We start from the raw sequence: 22,221 nt of genomic DNA, 5'->3' as shown, positions 1-22,221 counted from the left end.
TTTAGAAAACCAAACTCAGGGGAAAAACACGTTTTGTAAAGATGTCTGATGTGCAGCAGCATGCCCACTGGATATTTTCGTATTACTGAAGTATAAATTCAAATGCCACCAAACACCACATGTTACTTTCCAAAGGACTGAAATCGAGATAGCGATGCGCTTTTGTAAGCCAGTCGTAGCTCATGTCAAGCGATCTCACCAGCCAATGACAGCGGATATTCAGAACATAGGACACTTGATGTAGTCAGCCAATAGCAACATCACTTAAGTAGTGTGAACACACAAATAGGGAACGGTAATGGTTTAAATGAATATACATAGTGTTGCTACAAGAAAAAAGCTTTCACGTATAATATTGGTCTCTTAAGATTAATAACCTGCAAGAGAAGTTAAGCTTTCACACACAATGTTGATTTTTTTGTGAGTGTTACACAGGGTGTATACGTGGACAAGGAAAAAAATTCCCAGATTTCCCGGTTAAAAATACACTTTCTCCCAGGTGAAAATACACTTTTCAGTGTTAAGTTATTCCTTGGCACTGAAACTCGTCAATCCTTTGAATGTTTATGGTTTTATATACCGACGTAGAATTTCCCGGCACTTTAGAAAACGAAGCACGGGAGGGGGGACGAGACATGTTTTTTAAGACCCTTGATGTGCAGCAACATGTAAACTACATATGTTCGTATTACGAAGGTATAAACTTGAATTCCGCCAAACAATGCATGTCACTTTCCGAAGCATTGAAATCCAGATTATGATGCACTTTTGTAGACCAGTCATAGCTCATGTCACATGATCTCGCCAGTTGATGACAGCACAGGACACGTGATATGGTCAGCCAATATAAGATCACTCTTAAGTAGCGCGAACATACAAATACGAAAAGTTAATGGTTTAAATTAATATACATATATTAATATTCATATATAATACTGGTCTTGAAGGTTAATAAGCTGGAAGAGAAGTTAAGATTCCACATATAATGTTGATCTTTTTTGCACGTGATACACTTTAAAGATACATCACACAAATGTGCCAGTAAATTTTTATCAACGACATGAATTTTATCTTCTGGGCTCGAAAATATTCCAAATGGTCATCCTCAAACATATGATTTTTTGAATGAGAGTCAAACACACTGATTTATGAAATTCATTGGACATTCGCGCACAGAGTAGTTCATCTTGTGTAAAAGGAAATTTACTTTCAATTAAAGTAACACTTTTCAAACAATTCAGAATATTTTCCCGCGACCTGTTACAAATAGATTCGTTTCAGCAGTTGCGCCAAATGACAGGCGTCACCGCACTTGCGCAGCTACGATGACGCAGGAAGCCTATACGCTCATAGGTGTAAAACATTAATAGATCTTACATTATGTCATAAAAGAAACAAGACATTAGAGGATACCCCAAGAGCATGGGAATTTTATGAACCGTGCTAAAATGCATAATTCAGCTTAAAGTGCACATTCGTATGTCCAGATTCAGACATAAATTTTCTTGGGGTACCAGTACCGTATTATCTCATGTTTGGTTCTTTATTATGGCATGATAGCATACATGCTAGAAGATGAAAACGTGAACTTTAAATGCAGCGAACAGTTGAAACTAGCCAATAGTGTGTAATTAAGCACTTCTTTTCAAATAAATTGATTGCCTCAGCAGGAAAGATTAATGAAAGTCAAATTTATTAAACAAACTGACAAAAATAACTTCATTGTTCTGCAATGCAATTAACGCTTGTCTGCCAGAAAGGTAGAAACAAAATAAAATCTGAAACTAATAACATATTTTAGCCTTCCGTAATTATGTGAATGTATCTTAATTCACTTGATAGCTCCTGACCACAGAAATCCGTTTTGTTTCCATTTGACGAGAGAGCAATAAACAAGTGGAAACGGCAAAATCACTTAACGTCAACACGGGTCACATGGAGACTGCCACATCCCCACTACAACTCAGACTGCTCTGTGCATCAGGTCCGGATCAATGATATTTCCGAACCATGGCAGTATTAGGTAGTGGCGCTCCCCCTCCCTCGAACGTTTGAGGTAGGACGCCAAAAATTTAAAAAATCGACTTTTCAAAAATATCTTCATTTGTAGTGCACGTCTTTCTGAAGAGTCCGATACACAAAACATATGTTCGAGGGAATATAAGACATTTTCTTTGGTCTTAAGTGTGACGAAGTGCAGTGCCATGCCTCTTCACACAGAATTCTCCCATTGCACATCTCTGTCTTTCGCTCTCTGGAATTTAAACGTTTAATATTCTGTAATGGGTGCCACCAAACTATATTCAGGCCTGTGGAAATTGAAATGTCCTGTGGTGCCTCTCCTGCTCCCAGTTGGCTGGTTAGACATCCTGCCCCTCTTAAAAAAAATCTCGCAATTAGTACTGGATGCGATTATTTGTAACCGGCAGAACAAGAACTCTTCAGAGAATCTGCAGTCTTTACTGCCTATTAGCTAATAACTTGCTGTTGTGTGTGACATAAAATTAAATATAGGATACACAAAAAGATTAAAGACAACAGACAAACAAGACAGTATACATTTCTTTAATCCTTATAAGTCCTAGCTTTTTTTTCCTCTCTAATCTTGCCTCAGCTTTATATGACGTACATTCCTTTCTGGGAAAGAATCTATTACCTCAAAGTTAGTCAACATTTTGCTACATGAAAAAACGAAATGTTATTCTCTAATACTACAAAAGCTGTTAATACAAATAGTACCCAAGACTGGTGTGGTTTCTCGGTCTGCTTGCCTGCCTAACGTTGCACCAATTGTTAAACACACCAAATAAACGAGACTGTTTTGGTACAAATGGTCATTTTTATAGCACGACAGGACATAATTCACGAAGCGTCAATATCAAATGCCTATTGGGCCTCCTACAAGCAAAAAGTTTTATGTTAGGAAATAGTTTCACATTTCATTCATACTCTCCAGCTTCTGAAGCATGAAATCAAAAAGTAGTACAAAATTTTTATATAAATTTGGAACCATTGTATTCTTCCGTAATTTGTGGGAGTCCCCATTTCTTCTCCTTCCTCGTTCTAACAATCTTGTAGTCACTAATTCTGTAACTATTCCTGTCAGTGTCAAAACTTATTCTCTGGTTAACATAACAAACACTGCCACAATCACCAATTCAGTTATCCCGCATTTATTCTCCATTTAGGCGTTATTACCTGTTTGTACAACGCGTTTTCCGCACTACTCCCAGAATAGAACTTTAGCGACTGCTAGCAGGGAACTGTGTAACTGGCCCTTAGTAGTGTAGCGGACAGGCCAAAAATTTTCTATCGAAGTTTCATTTTCTTGAATACACGGAGAAGGCAATACGTAATCTTTGTTGCTGTTATTCCTGTTAGTCGTTTATTTCGACTCTGCTAGTCTGAAACTATGGAATTTACTAATAATTATAACACATATCATTTGCAAACCCAGTCAGCCACAAAAAACAGCGATTGTCATTCATCCTTTCGGCTTTATTTGCTCAGCTCTTATAGACCCGTCCCCTTCAGTCTGCACGAAAGTTTATTTCTAGATGCGACGGGGATTCCCCTGGCAGACACATCATGTACACTATGCGTGCATTCAAAAATCAACTTATGATTCATTCAGAAATCCACTTAGAATTTGATCAAAATTTTCAAAAACTAACAGGGATGCGATAAAAATCATATGAGTAATTGACAGACCAACGTGCGCTGGATGCTAGGCACTGTGAAACAATGTCTTTTTCCTCATATGAATTTGGCACCCCCCCCCCCCCCCCCATGAAACTGCCGCCCGGGACAGATACCCCAGTTTGCCCCCACCCCCTACTTCCAGGCCTGTTGCAGATACGTGAATCTAGCCAGAAGCGGGAGAAGGTACCACTCATATGCGACTCATCTGCATGCGCATAAGCTCGCTCACAACCGCTCGAACGAATGTAATGCAAACAGTTGCGACGTCACACTCATAAGACACAATTTGTTTTTATGAAACATTGCATAGTCTTCCTAAAGCCTTTGACACATTTTTCTGTTGGCAGACGCTTGTATGAGCCCTGTGTTTTATTCTTGTATATGGTGCATTTCCTCTGCAACTTAAGTTTTATTTTCCTTTTTTTCTCTTGTTCATGTTTTATTGCTGCAGTATTATTCAGCAGTAGTGAGATACAGTAATATTCTTTGTTAGAGTATTGATTCTTACCAGTCAGTCACAAAAATTTAACCAAAAACTAAAATGAAAAATTCCCGGAATTCTAAAATATTCCCGGGTTTTTCCCAGATCTCCCGGGTTGTGTACACCGTGTCTTGTAGCATCTCAACTATAGCCATATGCTGGCTTCATCACTGATTTCCTTTATCAGCAATAAATGATGTTTTGTATTATTTACTAGCTGTTCACCAGTCTATATGTTTTTGATGGCCAATGAAACTCCACTAAAAAGATTTCTACACAACCTTTTCAACCTATGCCTAACAATCCAAAGACAACTACAAAACGGTATAGTCTTAATTACAGTAACTACTGCCCTTAAGTACAGTACAAATAATATAACCAATATTGATACATAAATATTAGTAATCTTGGCTTACCTGATCCGTAATTTCCATAACCTTGCTGCTGACCACCTCCCCCACCACCACCACCCCCACCCCCACCACCCCAAGATCCTTGATTGCCGTATGCACCCTGGTCGTAACCTTGCCCAGGAGGTTGGTAGCCTGGAGCATTACCTCCACCTGCGGCAGGTGGAGGGGCAGCCTGTGTGTAGCCACCGTATGAGCCACCACCCCCATAGCCTCCGTATTCTGCACAAAGAAAGTGTTTTGTTTTAATAAGTACACATCCTTTTTCAAATATTCGTATAATGACTTCATAATGTTTAATAAAAGAAGCAATGGACTATAAACTTACAAAGAGTGGAAATGGAAAATGTTTTTAGTTCAAAATCTGACATGCCGGAAGGAAAAAAAAATGTATATTGTTTGCACATTAATGATTCGTAATCATTTGTATTCTTGATATCATTTAACTATGCCGCTCACCCCATAATCACAAAAAGTAAGATAAACTACAAAGTAAATACTTTATTAAAAACATTCTAAATGCCATACCAGGAAACTGACCAGTTCAAAGTGCCAATAAGAAAGTTTTACGAGTTGGTTCTTATAAAGTACTGACATTCGACAGCTGTGCATGGATGCTCATTTATTGTCTTGATTAGTTGTAGGTTTTATTCCAATAACTAACGTAAAAAAATATTGTAATATAAATGTAAACAGTTGTCAGAATATGAACCTGCCATTTCAATATGAGTAACAGCACTCTGTGTGAAAACAGTGGTCAGTTGCCATTTTCTTCTTTGCAAGAATCAATCTCGAAACACCAGTTTTCAACAAAACAGCGGAAAGTTTTAATCCAAGTGGTGTTAATACTAAAACATTATGTTTGACTATTTGTGATAATATAAAAATTATATAAGTACAGCAACACAGCACGCATTTGGTTTTTATTAGTACAACAGTAGTCAACAAAAACCACCCTCATGTCTCCGAGGCAAGCACGGTTTGGTGCACAAAGATCATGTGCCATCTGCTAATACAGGGTGGCACAGATAGAAGTAGTCTTTAAGTATACAGGAAATGCAGTGAAATTACAGAAATGAAGAGCTGGAATGGACTTATTTATTTACAATGAAAAATATATTTATGCAAGAGGTTGAAAGTGACCATGTTTTGTGAATTCACATGATCAGAAAGATAAAACTGTGCTTCATGATGTAATGAGAAGAAGCTAATAAACTACCATTAACATTATTCAAAAGCCATGTCCAGTACTCTACATGTTTGTCATCCTCTTGTAAAAAGACTTTTCAATATCCACTGGGAACTCCTCTTCCTTATACCCATCTGTTCGGCCAATTTACATGTAAACTTCCTTGGGCTCTGAATAAGTCTTTGGCAAATGTCTGCAAAAACTTCTGGTGTGCTAACTGAAGGAATTATTTGAGGTTGTACATTCTGCCGGAGCAAAAATTTCGCGAGTTTCCTTAACTGAACCCGTTTTCACATATGCTTTCACAATTTCAATTATTTCTTCCAACACGAGAGTCATTTTGCACACCACAAAGAGAAATGTCTAACTTAGAGAATGATGAAATAAACTGAACTGCTGACAGAAGAACACTAACAATTATTGTATAAAACTGCCCATTGTCATAGTTGTTTATTTTGTAAGTCTAAATATTGCATTCGCATTCAAAGGGAAGGCTACTTTTAACTGTGCCACCCTATACAATGTCTGATGGACTTCCTCCACGATTTGGCACCTACATCAAACTCCAGGGATGTACAACAGTGTACAAAAAACACAGTAGCACTGAAAATGCATTCTGTGGGGAAAAAGAGGCACTTAGAATGCTTTCCATTTCCACTCTTCATATGCTGTGCCAACCAAACCAAAATATATTTCTTTATCTTAAATCCATCACAATTCAGAAAACTATATTGATATCACATTTGACATAGGGTTGGGTTGCACAAGAACATTACAGTACACCTAATAGATGGTATGCCCTAATAAAATAATTCAGATAAAACTTAAATCTTACATATATGAGAATGTCGAATGTGTATTCATGAGTACTTCCCCCAATCATTCTTCCCAGTTTTGCTACACCAGTAGTCAGTTTTCTAATTACTGTGGTAAGTTGCTTCCTCCGGTAAGTGCGCCTGCTATAGGCTAGCTTTATCAATTACAATATAAATTGCCTCATACAATTTAAGACATTCTCCGCTGGATATCCAATTTAAAAAATCGACTTTTCAAAAATATCTTCATTTGTAGTGCACGTGCACGTGCACATAATTCCCTTTATTCATGACAAAATACACTCTGCATACCACTGTGAGGAGCATGGCAGAGGTACACCCCACTGTACCAGTTGTTAGGATTTCTTACTGTTTCATTCGAGTGTGGGAAGAACGACTGACCGAATGCCACTGTGTGTGCAGTAATTACTATAATCTTATCCTCACAATCCCTGTCAGTGATATGTAGGGAGCTGTAGTATACCCCTGGAGTGAACATTTAAAGCTACTTCTTGAAACTTTGGTAAGACTTTGTCGGAACAGTTTATGCCTGTCTTCAAAGTCTGCCAGTTCAGTTCCTGCAGTATCTTTGTGACTCTTTCCAATGGTTTAAACAAACTTGTGACCATTCATGCTGTCCTCTGTATGCAAGTCCCACACACTTGAGCTATATTGTAGAATCGATCAGACGAGTGATTAGTAAGCAATCTCTCTAGTATGCTGATTGCACTTTCCACTATCCTACCAATAAACCACACTTACTGTGCCCACGACTGAATCTATGTGCATTCCATGTCATATCCCTACAAAGTGTTGCACCCACACATCTGTACAAGTTGGCCAAATCCAACAGCAACTCACTGATATTGTAGATCTGACTGAATATTTATGCAACTTCTACCTGATGATACTTCATTACTAACGGTATCATCTGCAAAAAGCCTGATTTTAAATTAATATTGTCTGCACCGTCATGTATATGACATGAACAGCAAGGGTTCCAACACTTCCATGAGGCACACCCGAAGTTACTTCTGCATCTGACGATTACTCTTTAGTCAAGATAACATGCTGTGTCCTCCTTACCAAAGGATCCTCAATCCAGTCACAAATTTCACTTGATACCCCATATGATTGTACTTTGGGCAGTAAGTGTAGGTGCGGTACTGATAAAATGCTTTTCGGAAATCAAGATACACTGTATCTACCTGGTTGCCTGAGTTGGGTTTCACACAATGTTTTCAAAATCCAAGCTAGTTGGCATTGAGGAGATACCTCATGGTGTTTGAGCTCAGAATATGTTCTAAGATCCTCCAACAAATCAATGTTAAGGATATTGGACAGTTGTTTTGTGGGTCACTTCCACTACCCTTCTTGTAGACAGATGTGACCTGTGCTTTTTTCCAAGAACTGGGCACAGTTTTTGTTCAAGGGTTCTATAACAGATTATAGTTAGAAGAGGGGCTAACTCACTTGCAAATTCAGTATAGAATCTGACAGGGATTCCATCATGGCCTCAAGTTTTGTTCAATGTCAATGATTTCAGCGTTTCTCAACACCACTGACACTAATACCGATTTCATTCATCTTTTCAGTGGTATGAGAATTAAATTGGGGCAATTCTCTTGGGATTTCCTTTGTAAAGGAACATTTGAAAACTAAGTAAAGTATTTCAGTTTTTTCTTTGCTACCCTCAATTTCAGTTCCTGTCTCATTCCGTAAGGACTTTGGTGCCACTTTAACAGCCTTTACATATGACCAGAAGTTCTTTGGATTTTGTGAAATATCAATTGACAACATTCTGCTACAGTACGTCACTGAAGGCATGATATGGCAGTTTTGGATAAATCTTGTCATTCATTTAAGAAGCAAACAGACAAAAACAAACCAGCTATACAAACTATAACCAAAATAATTCGAAAAATAACATGGAACTAAAGGAAGGCCATGGGGGAATTAGTGGGTTTCAGTGGGTTTTGACTGGGACAAACAAAATGACATTCCTAACATAACTGAACAAAACTTGGTCAAAAATCCAATAAACTGTCATTACACGACATTGGTAATGGAAATTTCACTTTAACTAAATAGTTCAAATGAAGAGTACAGTACAGCAACTTGCTCCAAGTCGATATCCGTAACTTCACTTCACTTTTATGGCTAGAACAAACTCTGCAAGCTCAAAATCCTCTTTTCAACTCATCAAAAGCCTCACTAACCGCAACAGTTATGGGTCATTCTACGTCACATCACCCAGAAATTTTAGGAAATGACACATATTGTCATGCAAATCCTTGAAATTTTTGGGTAATGGAAGTTTACCTAGATATATTCACATTTCCAAAACAAATGTTGTAGGTCAATTACTTTTTCACCTATGTTAAAAAGAAGTTGTACAGTCAGGAATTCAGGGTTTCATAGACAAGATCATTTATAATTTAAGAATGCAATAGTTTGGAAGCTTGATTTTTTTTTAACTTAAAGATGAAGGTTTATATTTTTATAGTCATGCTTCTTGTAGTGAATATCAATCATCTACATCTCAGAAAAAATTGCAAATAATTTCTTTTAAACAAAATCCATGTAAGGACATTTTAATTTTTTGAGGTATTGCCCCCTCAGATACCTCTGAAAAATTTACATACTTATTATAAATATTCCATTATGTCACACAAAAAGAATCAATTTGTAGAAATGTTATTGTAAAAGAAATACTGAAGTTGCTAATACATGACTACCATGTCACCACTAAATTGCTGAAGTTGGCTACACTGGATTACGCAAGGAGCAAATCATATCTGAGAACACTATTTAATTGCCACTACATGTATTGCATCATCCAGTTCCTTTGTTTTGAGTTGTGTGTTCACTGAGCATGCAGTTCTGAGCTCTTGTACTGAGTTGTGTACACAGTCAATTATTGGTTAAAAATTCAATTATTGCAGTTTTAACTACTCATTCCAAAACAAAATTAAGTCCCCTGATGTTACAATAATAATGTGAAATACTTTTGTAATGAAACGATGGGACAATGATTTTTCATTATTTAATTAACCAATCATCTTTTGAATTATTTACAGAAAATTTTGGTTCTATGACTGAAGCAGTATGGAAAAAAGTACAAGTAGGTAGTGTTTTCTTGGACAGTATCGGCAAGATATATATGTTAATGCCCTGTGTCAATGAACTGACCAGTGAAGAACAAGGGCTTTTATTATGGTGAAGCAACAATCATTCATACTATGATTTAAGTGTTATGTTGTGTTGTGTTTTGGTGTGTGTGTGTGTGTGTGTGTGTGTGTGTGTGTAAAACAAAAAGACAGGCACCTTTCCAGATTCCCTCTGGATAAGAAAATTTGCTGTGATCCCTTCAAGCGCAATAAACAATCTGTTTCATCTGGAATTCGTGAAATTAGTTTAGAAAAGGCAAAGACCTTCAAAATGAGAGGCTTTAGCATTATACTTCGGGAGAAAATGAGCCCAACTTATTAGTGAAAAACAAGGAAGTGACGACTCAGCAACAGACTATATAAATGACAAATGTGAAGGCGCAGACTCCTGAAAAATCTGTGCTCAATACTAGCTTAGGAGTATCTCCTGCAAAGCTGCATTTAGTTGCTCGGCATAGTCGGTATGCAGCAGCCAAACAAAAATTGGAACCAGCAGCTGGGGCTCTGAAAACTAATATTTCACGAACATGAATTGAGCTGGCTGCTGATGCAAGCACTATCCCTGACAGTGATTTAACATAACTGGAAGAAAAGGCAGAACCTCATCATAAACTCACAGACAACATCAAACAGGAAACTTAATATACAAATAATCATGAAGAAATTCAATTACTTTTGTGCAGTCAACTTGGTCTCGACAATGTCAGTTCCAAATTTCAGGTTTCTGAATATTTGGTAGAACAAGCAAGAGCTCTTATAATGGAGAAGGGTATATTCTCACTGACTGAGCAGAAAAGAGGAAAGACACTGCCACATGATACAGTGCAAAAAAAGTGTTTACATGGATGACAAAAACACAAGAATAATCCGGGGGAAAAAAGACAAAGTGAGGCCAGCAAAATACCTATGAACAAAAGCATTTTGTTTGAAGCAATTTAAATGAACTGTATTCGCTCTATAAAAAAAGCATCCCGAATACAAAGTTGGATTCTCAACATTTGCTTCTCTTTGTCCAAAACAGTGTATACTTGCAGGATCAACAAGAACACATACTGTATGTGTGTACATTTACCACCAAAAAGTTGAAGTGCTTTTAAATTCCATTTCTACTAAAGAAACATAACAACAACATGTGACATGAATAACCAAGCCTGTATGCTTCGTCTGTGTGAAAAATACCCCACTAGTTCATTGTTTCAAACCCACTATGACTATGATCCCAATGAGATGGTTCACAGTCAATGGTTATCAACTGATAGAATGACTGTGTGTTCAAATCACTTCTTTCTCAGAATACTGACACACTAAGAAAATTGAAAAACTTACTCCACACTGCTATTCCTCAACCAATCTGATTATCTGAAAATCAAGACGGAAACACTCGAGGATCAGTGTTGATTTTAATGGATTAGTGAAAATCTCAATTTTGTTTTTCAAGATAAGTACAGGGGTACCATTGAAACAATGGCAGCTGCACTCTGCACACACTATATATATATATATATATATATATATATATATATATATATGCTTGTGCCTGTATATGTGTGGATGGATGTGTGTGTGCGCGCGCGCGAGTGCATACCCGTCCTTTTTCCCCCCTAAGGTAAGTGTCTTTCTGCTCCCAGGATTGGAATGACTCCTTACCCTCTCCCTTACAACCCACATCCTTTCGTCTTTCCCTCTCCTTCCGTCTTTCCTGATGAGGCAACAATTTGTTGTGAAAGCTTGAATTTTGTGTGTGTGTTTGTGTTTGTTTGTGTGTCTATCGACGTGCCAGTGCTTTCGTTTGGTAAGTCACACAAACAAACACAAACATACACACAAAATGATTTTTATACATTTATACAAAAGTATTTTTATTGTCTCTGATGATCTAGAACATGTTGCCGCCTTGGTGTACCAGACTCAAGACAGTACCGAATTTTTAAAGTGTGAATTTCCAGAAATTCATCTTGCGTACGTTGTGTTGCACAATATAAAAATTTTAAGAATTTCAGAAATATCTGCTACGATGAACGAGACTTCAATATAAAATGCAGCTGGTCCTTTTTTGCTACCCGCCATGGCAAATCCCCCTGTGATGGTATTGGTGGCACTGTTAAGACTTGTCACAAGAACAAGTTTGCAAAGAGTTTATAAAGATCAAATACTTCCAGCTTCACAGGTATTTGAATTCTGTCATGGGAACCAGCAAAGCATTTCAGTTTTCTTTGTTTCAAAAGCTGAAATGGTACAAGTCAGACATTATCTTTTTCGGCACTTCCCATGTGCAAAAACAATTCCTGGAACCGATCTTGGCATCACAATGTACCAGTATCACCAACCAAGATTGCAGCAAAAAGGCTGAGCTGTGGTATGGATTTTAGTATAATGCATGATTTCTCAGATGAACTTCCGCCACAAATGCTAGAATGCACTGTGCAGCCCAACTGCTTTGTTTAACATACATATGACTCTTCTTGGTATTTGGGAATTGTTGAGAAGGTGAACTGCAAAGGAGATGTTACAGTAAGGTTTATGCATCCTCGTGGACCATCCCCATCCTTCTATTAGCCTGATAATGATATTTCTTTCTCTCATAGTCTGTGAAGTTGATATCGCCACAGCAACAAGCCATACTTATTCTCTGAGCAATGAGTCCTCAAAAGATGATGGAAAAAAAGTGGTTCTCATACAAAAAAATATTTTGTGAAGTGTTGACAATATTGGCTTTTGACAAAAGGCTTAAATATTAGACAAAAATTTTCTTACACTGACAGTTTGGTTATGCTAGAGGTAAGAAAGTGTTCATATGCCATGTTATGTACAAATTGCCCTATATTCTATAATGTGTAATTTTGTTTCATATACTGCAATTTTTGTTCAATTTGGATATTGTTATGTGTACTTAAATTGTTAATGTCTCTTGGGTAGTACTTTCATTTCTCTCTAGGATATATAATTTTTTCACCCAGTGCCATTCATTTCTCAAAACTGATTTTTGTGTGATGAAACTATTATTCGTAGATCACTTTCCAATTTTTTCAGTTTTTTCTAGAGGGGCAATTGTCCAAAATATTTTTTTCTAATTTAACAATAAAATTAAATAAAATTAATTTACAAAAATTTAATTGGACAATTCTAACATTTTCAGAAACATATACGAAAGGATATTCAGGAAAAAACTGTCAGCATACCATTTTTTGTTTAAAAATTGCAGCCAATTTTCAAATTTTTACAGTTTGCTTTGAAGTAACACATTGCATCAAACTTTCAGTAATTGCTACCAACCGAATGTACACAAAGCAATAAAAACTGGCCGAAGTTCAAAATATTAGATACAAAAGCAGTACACAAAATCTCAGTTCACAACTAGATAATGGCCCAATCTAACTTCTCAGAAACCCAACTTAGTAATTGCAACTAATAACAAATAAACTAAAAGATCATTAAAATCAGTTCCTGAAACGAAACGAAAATTATACTTCTTAAAAAAAATAATAAAAACTCTCCAACCAAAATCAGCTGCCATGCACATTCACTAAGAAACAAAACAAAAACCATCGTAAGTAAATGTAACGAAATCATGAATAGCCAGCCTACACTTCTCAGCCCAGGTACCAATCCAAACAGATCGCCAAACACTGTAAAGGGTATGGCCACCTCCCCACCCCAACCCCCAATCTAAACATAGTAACTTGATTAAGCTCAATTTCTACGCAGCCATAACATACTACATACTCTGCCTCCATGCCATACAACTGGAGAACCTTTTGTCTTTGTTGCCAAATCTTCACCCATTGAGAAGCAATGGCATTCTAGTGAATTTTGTCAAAACAAATAAAAGCAAAAATTAAACCTCCAACCATTAACACTTTCACTGTTGTGGACATGTATACACATTGTTATTGCAACATTCCTCACGTGTTGTGAATGCCTATACGTCCGCCACTTGGGTTTACCTACAGTGCTGCTGACATCTGTACGCATCCTGACCTCTCACTGCTGCGGACAAGTTACTTCCATATTCTGGTGAAAAGTAAAGTTTCGAGCCTTTATCATACAACACATGTACCTCTTTGCATGGTATCAGTTGCAAAAAAAAAAAAAAAAAAAAAAAAACTGTTTTGATATCTTTAACAGCTTATAAAATGTGATGATTGTTCGGATCACACAATTTCTGATATTTACATTTCATATATTGCAACCACACAGTAACTGGACACAATTTGTTTTCACCTCTTCGAGGTCTCTAAGTTTGGTGCAATGTTCTGCTTCATTTGACGCAGCACAGTAACATACGTAATGAAAGGAAATTCAGCCCTTTACCATGCAAAGGTATCAGACCATAAGAAGTGCACAAATTAATTTTTCAGCAAATAATTTTCTTGAAATCGGGTAGTTAGTATCTCATAGTGGTTGGATCATCAGATTTTAGTGCAGTTTTCAGCATTTGGTGAGCAGTAGTCACAACAAAGCTGCAATCAGCACACAATGCACAGAGCATGTCTGTAGCAGCGAAAGGTTTAACAATACGCTGAACAAACCATTTCAAATCCAAGAATAAAATCTGTTACTGATAGCTACTGGCACTGAAATAACATTAACAAAGCTCCAAACATCAATTCCTATATGAAGCACATAAGTCATACACAACATGTAACAACACTCCACCAGACCAATCACACTAACACTATTCAAAAGCCAACCCGAAATATACACCAGAGAAAGCTACTACATAAATAAAGGCTACAAAACACCCTCTTCAAACACAGTAAATTTCAAGCACGCCCAATCAGGAAGTCACGTAAAACAATTACCAGGTTTGTCGCAAGTTTCCCCAAGTGAAATTCCCCAATTTTCAGACAAATTTTTTTCCACCCGCAGATTTTGAGATCTCAAGTGTAAGTAAAAACGTAAGGTGACAAAATGTAAGGCCTTGTGTATTTATCCCCATGTGAGCAAAAATCTTAAGTACTAACATCAACATCTTTTTGTAATGAACTGTTTTTAGATGGAGAAAGCAAGCCAAATGGTATATGCATTTCATTAAGACAACGGTTATTATTGTACGTCAATAAAACAACACACATTTGGTGACAAAAATACCCTTTTCCTTGGAGTTGCAAGATGTGTGTAAAATACATTCACTGATTTCAGAAATAACCTCAGAAAAAAAGTAGGCCTCTAGAAAGAAGTGTATATAAGGCAAGGAAGAGATGTTCAAGCGAACACTATAGATGACCCCAATAAAATGTTGGTTCCACTATGTTCGTTTTTGTCAGTTATTAGCTACTGTGTTATGTCTTATTGTTTTACAGGTATTGTGCAATTTTTCTTTTGAGAAGTATGAGTATGTAGCGTACAAACCACCAGTGACTGTCAAAATTTTCCTCTTATTTTCCATACTTTCTAAAATATTAAATTATTTTTGATGTGCCAAAATGTACTAGAACAAATAAAATGTCTATAAAACAACGCATTGTACAATGTACTTGGTGGTGAGACAGTCGCAATTCCTGAAATCCATCGCCTGTAGCCTCTGGCCTGCAGTCCTGGGTCCTCGGATACACCACTAAAATCCGCTGCATTATGCCACACACAAACCGACTTGGACGGAGGCAGATTGGTGAGACTAGATCCGATGGGCAGGGCTTCCACATTAGTGGGAAATGACAGGCTTCAGATCAGAAGGCCCAATCCATTAAAGATATCTGCAGAAATGGCCTGCAGTTTTAGCCAGTCATGGAAGTCCAATCACGTGGCCAGCTATTCACGTCACAGACACCACGTTGATGAAACAAGTCTGCAGTGATCAACCCATGCAACAGATAACTCGCGCAAACACTCTAATAAGCAATACTAATGAGAATAGGTAGCAACTTATCGAAAAGATGATCACTGAGCCAGCAATAGGCACACAGAAACGACAATCACACTCAACTAAATTTTCGGCCGCAGCCTTTGTCAGAAAACGAATGTGCGCACGCACGCGCGCGCGCGCGCGCACACACACACACACACACACACACACACACACACACACACACACACACACACACACACACACACACACACACACACACACACACACTCATCTGCGCCCAGCCAGCAACGATGCAATACATTTCAGTAAACAAACCATTTCATTTATATAGACAAAAACGAGATTTTACCAGTGTTTCTCAAATTTTCCAGATATTCCCAAATTTCCAGAACTTGTGCAGGGTGTATACGCGGACAAGGAAAAAAAAATTCCCTGATTTTTCCCTGATATCCCATTTCAAAAAATATACACTTTTTCCCGGGCGAAAATACACTTTTTCCGTACTAAGTGACAATAGGTTTTCCATAGATTACTCCTTGCAACTGTAAAACTTATCAATCCTTTGAATGGTTAAAAGTTTTGGAAATACTTAAGAAGAAGAAAAAGGAGAAGTTTTGGAAAGACTTTTGACGTGCAGCAACATATACGCTGCGTATTTTCGTATTACGAAAGTATAAATTCGAATTGCAGCAAACACATGATGTTAGTTTCCGGGGCGTTGAAATCGAGATTGCGATGTCCTTTTGTAAGCCAGTCGTAATCGAGATTGCGATGTCCTTTTGTAAGCCAGTCGTATCTCAAGCCACGTGATTTCGCCAGCCGATGACAGCAGATATTCAGAGCATAAGACATGTTATACTCAGTCAATAGCAAGATCACTGTTACGTAGTGCAAACACACAAAGAGGAAAATTTATGGTTCACATTAATATACAGGGTATAGCAACAAGAACTGCTAAGCTTTCACATGTAATATTGATGTTTTTTTTGCACACACAAGTGCCAGTAAATTTAAAATAGAGGCATACATGTCTGGTCTTCTGGGCTCGAAATTCTTGTAAGTGGCTGATCTTCAAAGCATTAAGTTTTAAACTCTCTGATTTAAGAAATCTATCCAACTGTCTCAAGCGTAACACGATTCATCTTGCATAAAAAGAAATTTACTTTGAAAGTGACGCTTTTCCAACCACCATTTCCAACACTATCCCGAGACTGTTAGAAATAGGTTCGATTTAACAGTTGCCAGAGTGCACCAGAAAACATGCGCTATTGTGCGTGAGCAGCTGCAGTGGTGTAGGAAGCCCGCTTGTTCGTATGTATAAAGCACTAAGAAAGTTTACATTACGCCATAAAAGAAACATGACATTAGAGGATACTCCAAGAGTATCAGAATTTCGTAACCATACTAAAATGCATAATTTGGCTTTAAGTGCACATTGGTTTTTCCAGATTCACAACGAAGTAGATCCCATATGATCTACATCTATATAAGCTTTTCAGTACGGTTTTTGGGACGTACATTTTCTGGGAGTACCAACAATGTACTAACTCATATTTGGTTCTTTATTATGGCACAATGCCATACACGGCAGAAGATGAAAACGTGCACTTGAAATTCAGCGAACAGTTGAACTAGCCAATACTGTGGAATGAAACACTTTGTTTCAAATAAATTTATTGCCTCAGCCAAAAAATTAATAAAGCCAAATTTCTTTAGCAAACTGACAAAAATGACTTCAGAGTTCTGCAAGGCGATTAATACATGACTGCTAATAACTTGGAAATAAAATCAGGAAACTGAAACCAATAATATATTTTTGCCTTCTGTAATTACGTGAATGTACTTTAATTCACTTGATAGCTACTGGCCACAGAAATCCGTTTTGTTCTCATTTGACGTGGGAGCTGTAAACAAAGAAGAAACAGCGAAATCACTTACCGCAGACACGGGTCACGTGGAGACTAATCGCCTCCCCACTACAACTCAACACAACCCTGTGCATGTGTGAATCTGGCAGCTACAGCGCATGAGAAAAATGTTTCTTGTTGGCATCTGGCTGCTACTGCTGATATAGCTAACAGCCACACTTCAACTAGCAGGACAATTGTCCATGCGCATGAGCCCGCTGGCAACTGGTTAAACAAACCTAATTTAAATAGTTGTAACATCACGCTCATAGAAAGCAGTTTATTGTTACGAAGTATTGCATAGTCTTCGCCCTAAGGCCTTTGACATGTTTTTGCTGTTTGCAGATGCTTATGCATGCACGGTGTTTTGTTATTGCAAATGGCACATTTCCTTTGCCACTAAAGTTTTATTATTTCTTCTCCTCTCGTTTATATTTTATTGCTGCAGTATCATTCTCCAGTAGCTTTGATAGAGACTCAATTTTTACCAGTTAATTTAACTGAAAACTGAAACAATGAAAAACTCCCGGGTTTTTCCCGGATCGTATACAGCCTGTTGTGGCAACCCTGGTTACATAAGGGTCAAAGCTGACGATTAATACTGCACATTCCATTTGACCCAGCTATACTGTAGCATATGATATGAAAGTACCTAAAAACCGTGTTTTCATTATTACTGAAATATCACTTCACAAAATTGATTTTCCAGAGTACTTCAAAGCATAACACAATCAAGGCACAATGCCGTATTCAGAAATACTGTTAAACAGCATCAAAAGAACGAAACTAACCGAACATTCGAACACAATCATATTGAAATTAGTATATGGATGTTCTGATCAGAATCTGTACCTTTCTTTCCGGAAGGTCAGATGTCATGCTTCAACTGAAATAACTTCGTGATTCTAATTTCTTCAGTGACTACGGTGAATCTTTCTCAAGGCTTGACCACTTTCTTATGTTGATATGTTGACCATGAAGGGGTGTAGAATTGTTTTATAACAAATGCACCTTCTTATCACTAAGATAAGATCAGTGATCATTTTATTTTGTTTTGACATTCTAATTGCTCATGTTAGCGTCAAAGGTTATGATCTGTGTTACTTACGTTTTTGTTAAGTGAAAATAATGATTAAAATTGACACACCCGACGCATTGTTTCCGTATGCAAAAATCCTAGTCCACAAATGAGCAATTAACTACTTTTGATTGCAAAAATTAAGATTTGCACACTTATGCTGTTTCTGATTTCACAGTCTCATACTTAACACAATTAGAAACAACTAACATGAATGGAAATTAAGATGAAATACAAAGCTTGGGGAGAGGTGGGACAAGTTCTAAGAGTTGGCAACATTTGTACTTTGTGTCTGAAGGTAACTGACCAGGAGTTGAACAATGCAAGAAAATTATATACGGAAGTGTGGCTGTATCAATGTGCTGCTAGACTCTCATGCACCATGTAACTTAAAAATATGAAGTTGCATAATTTGTCTTAACTCTTCAGGGAAAGCAGATAAACTGCTTAGGAGATTAAAGGTGGTACCACCTGTGATAGACTTAATGGCACTACAGCTCCCTGTCATATTTTTTCCTACAATGAAGCAGCTGTAAACTAGAAATGGAAGTTTTTCAATGTCTATAAAACTCAGTAACAGCCGTATACTTTAAGATATTTTATTTTGAAAGCAACCAGGTTTGGCATTTCATTTTACCATCTTCAGGCCCCATAGGCTTCTATCTAAATAAACAACTTGTCATATAGGACAAAAGATCACTGGATATCTTTAATTTTGTAAAATGTCAAAATTGATATTCTTAGCACACTTTTGCAGAAGAGTCTTCAGTAAAATCTTTTAAAACACTTCATCAGGTTCCAAACCATGAACTATTTGGTTTTGCAATGTGGGCATATACAGAAGTAAAACTGAATGACAAGGTAGAGTCATTGAAAATGTGCCAAGATTCTGCTTAAACTCTAATTCTGACATCTTTTATGTTCTACAATTGTTTAGAGCTTTCCAAGGAAGGTTAAATCAGAAGCTCTGATTAGGAAGTGAGTCAGAACTAAATTCAAAACAGGGGTGTCCTTTGCCACAACTTGTGATGACATTTCAGCCTACTTTTATGCTATACCTCAGGATAAAAGTGATTATGAACTTCAAAATTTAACTGTGTACTGCCAAGACACCAGAGATCACAATAGTAAAATTGCTGCATAACAGCAGTCACACATGTCATACATATGAACAACACAAGTTGAAGTTTTACACCACTATCATGTTATGCAAATTTTGGCGAAGTTCACAGCAGTTTGCCTGACTTATTTTTGGAATGGATTCATGTTAGAGAATTTTCGAGTAACTCTTTACTGTTCAAAGCTATCAATGTGCTAGTTTAATTCCAGTTCGAAGTACGGCACATTTTGGAGCTTGCATAGTTTGTGCGGAAGATTTGTGTACTGATGAAAAATCGTATAGATCTATTGCTATGTGCCCATGGTCCATGGTGGCTTTTGCACTGCAGATTTCTTTTAATGTGAGAAAACCAGCATCTCCATTGCCATTGGGACATTGCCCAATAGCAGTTCAGAAGTTGCTAAAGATAGGTTTCTTAACCCCAGATATTGATTAGGGCTTCTCTACACAGGATCCAAAGTTGAATGATACAATTCTTGAAGTGTCAGGCCAAAGGTAGAATAGGTTTCTTACAATCCCAAGCTTATGTTTACTTAAGGGTGGTTTAATTTTTTACAGTTTCATAAATCTGCTGTATACTCTATTCAATATTACTTTAGTACTAATAGCTGGAACGGAAAGGGAGAAGGTCACGCCGGAGGCACGGCTCGGATTCAGCCAATCCTGTGATGTCTGTAGCCGCAGACCAGCAGCCACGTACACCCTGAGTTGCCAAATCTCAGTCCCCAACACTATCGCTTGTGCCATGATTTAGTTGCAGTAAGTCTGTGATTGCTGCTGCTGTGTTTGTTTCATTGCAATTTAGGAGTTACCGTAATGCTTTTGTGAAAGCTATTTGTTGTGTCTTATTTAACATCTCAGAAGAAAGTACATCAAAAGTTAGAAGTGGAAAAGTTAAACACTGTTCTCGTGGACGGGGGGTTGCTTTACAAGGGCAGTATAGAGAAATGGTTTGTTCATTAAGAGCTTACTTGAGAGTGAAAAAATTAAATGGTGGCCCACTCTCCCTTAGCAAGGTGGTAGACAGAACAGCAGCAGCCCTGAATATCAACAAAAACACTGTCGTAAAAATTGGGAAGGAACTGTTTGAGACAGAAAAGGAGGTTGGAGACCCATCCAACTTCGTACTCCTGGGAAGAAACGTTCTATGGATAATTGTGTTATGAATTTAGATTCATTTGCAGAGGATGCAATTCGTCATGTTTACAATTATTAGTGCAGAAAGGAATATCCCACACCCCCAAAGTTATTGGTGACACTTAAAGAATCAGGACTTTTTCAGGGCAGTCGAACATCGTTATTCGCAGTTCTGCACAACATAGATTTCACTACGAACAATTTTGGGGTCGTAAGCTATTGATGGAAAGGGAGGATATTGCTGCACGGCGATGGCGATTTTTAAGACAAATATTTAGCATAAATGTTAATGAAGTCGTTTGGCTCAATGAAACGTGGGTTAATTCTGGTCACATAGTTAATCAGGGAACAAACGGAAAAAATAATAAAAAGAACAATGCAGATGCCATCTGGTAAGTGGGGCAGATTGATCCTACTGCACGCAGGCACCTCGCAAGGTTTCGTACAAAACTGTCTTCTCTTTAAAACAAAGAAGACAGATCATCATTTAGATATGAACCACATTACATTCACAAAGTGGTTTGTAGAAGCTCTAATACTCAATCTAGATAAACCGTCAACAATTGTTTTAGACAATGCTCCATATCATTCAGTTGTTGATGAAGCACCTACCATGGCAAAGCGAAAGGAGGAAATGATTCACTGGCTTGAGCGTCGTAACGTAAATGTATCTCATAACATTATAAAAGGTCGAGCTTATGGGAAAAGTAAATTTCCATAAACAGCAATTTCCAAAATATGAAGTCGACGAACTGGAAAAAAAAGGGGAGGGGGTTGCCTTACAATCTTCAGGCTTTCACCGTACCACTGCCACTTCAACCCTATAGAGTTGATATGGGCCCAAATTAAAATTTACGTTGCCGGGAACAACCAAATACTTACGCTCTCCGCAGTAGAAGCACGCACTAAAGAAGCTGTTACTCACATTACCTCTGAAGACTGGAAGAAAGCCGTCAGACACACACATAACATTATGGAAAGAGCATGGCAGGATGAAGGTGCTTTGGAGACTTCAGTGGAAGAGATGATTATCACTTTAAATGACAATAGTGCCAGCGGGAGACATCGACGGATCACCAATTTAGTATTGGAGGGCAGCGTGGAGGGTAAAAATCGTAGAGGGAGACCAAGAGATGAATACACTAAGCAGATTCAGAAGGATGTAGGCTGCAGTAGGTACTGGGAGATGAAGAAGCTTGCACAGGATAGAGTAGCATGGAGAGCTGCATCAAACCAGTCTCAGGACTGAAGACAACAAAAAACAACAACAACAGTTCCAGCGAAACTTCTAGTGCCTGTGATAGCGACGAGAGTGACGTCAGTGGAGCTTTACCATTATCCACATAGAGATGCAGTACAAACGGATTCAGCTACACGTTTGGAGTGCGCAGTTTGCACTTTTA

The 22,221-nt window shown here is 37.7% G+C and overlaps 1 protein-coding gene across 1 annotated transcript in view; it reads right to left on the bottom strand.

Annotated features, from left to right (window-relative positions):
• LOC124605684 (RNA-binding protein cabeza) overlaps positions 1-22,221 on the bottom strand; it is a 73,230-nt gene that overhangs the window by 47,630 nt on the left and 3,379 nt on the right. The window contains exon 2 of the mRNA XM_047137540.1: positions 4,600-4,815. Coding sequence (XP_046993496.1) covers positions 4,600-4,815 — 216 coding nt within the window. The remainder of the gene's footprint in view (positions 1-4,599; positions 4,816-22,221) is intronic.

This window comes from Schistocerca americana, chromosome 3 (assembly GCF_021461395.2).
Source record: "Schistocerca americana isolate TAMUIC-IGC-003095 chromosome 3, iqSchAmer2.1, whole genome shotgun sequence".
NCBI lineage: Eukaryota > Metazoa > Arthropoda > Insecta > Orthoptera > Acrididae > Schistocerca > Schistocerca americana.
This window is presented reverse-complemented; position numbering and strand designations above follow the sequence as displayed.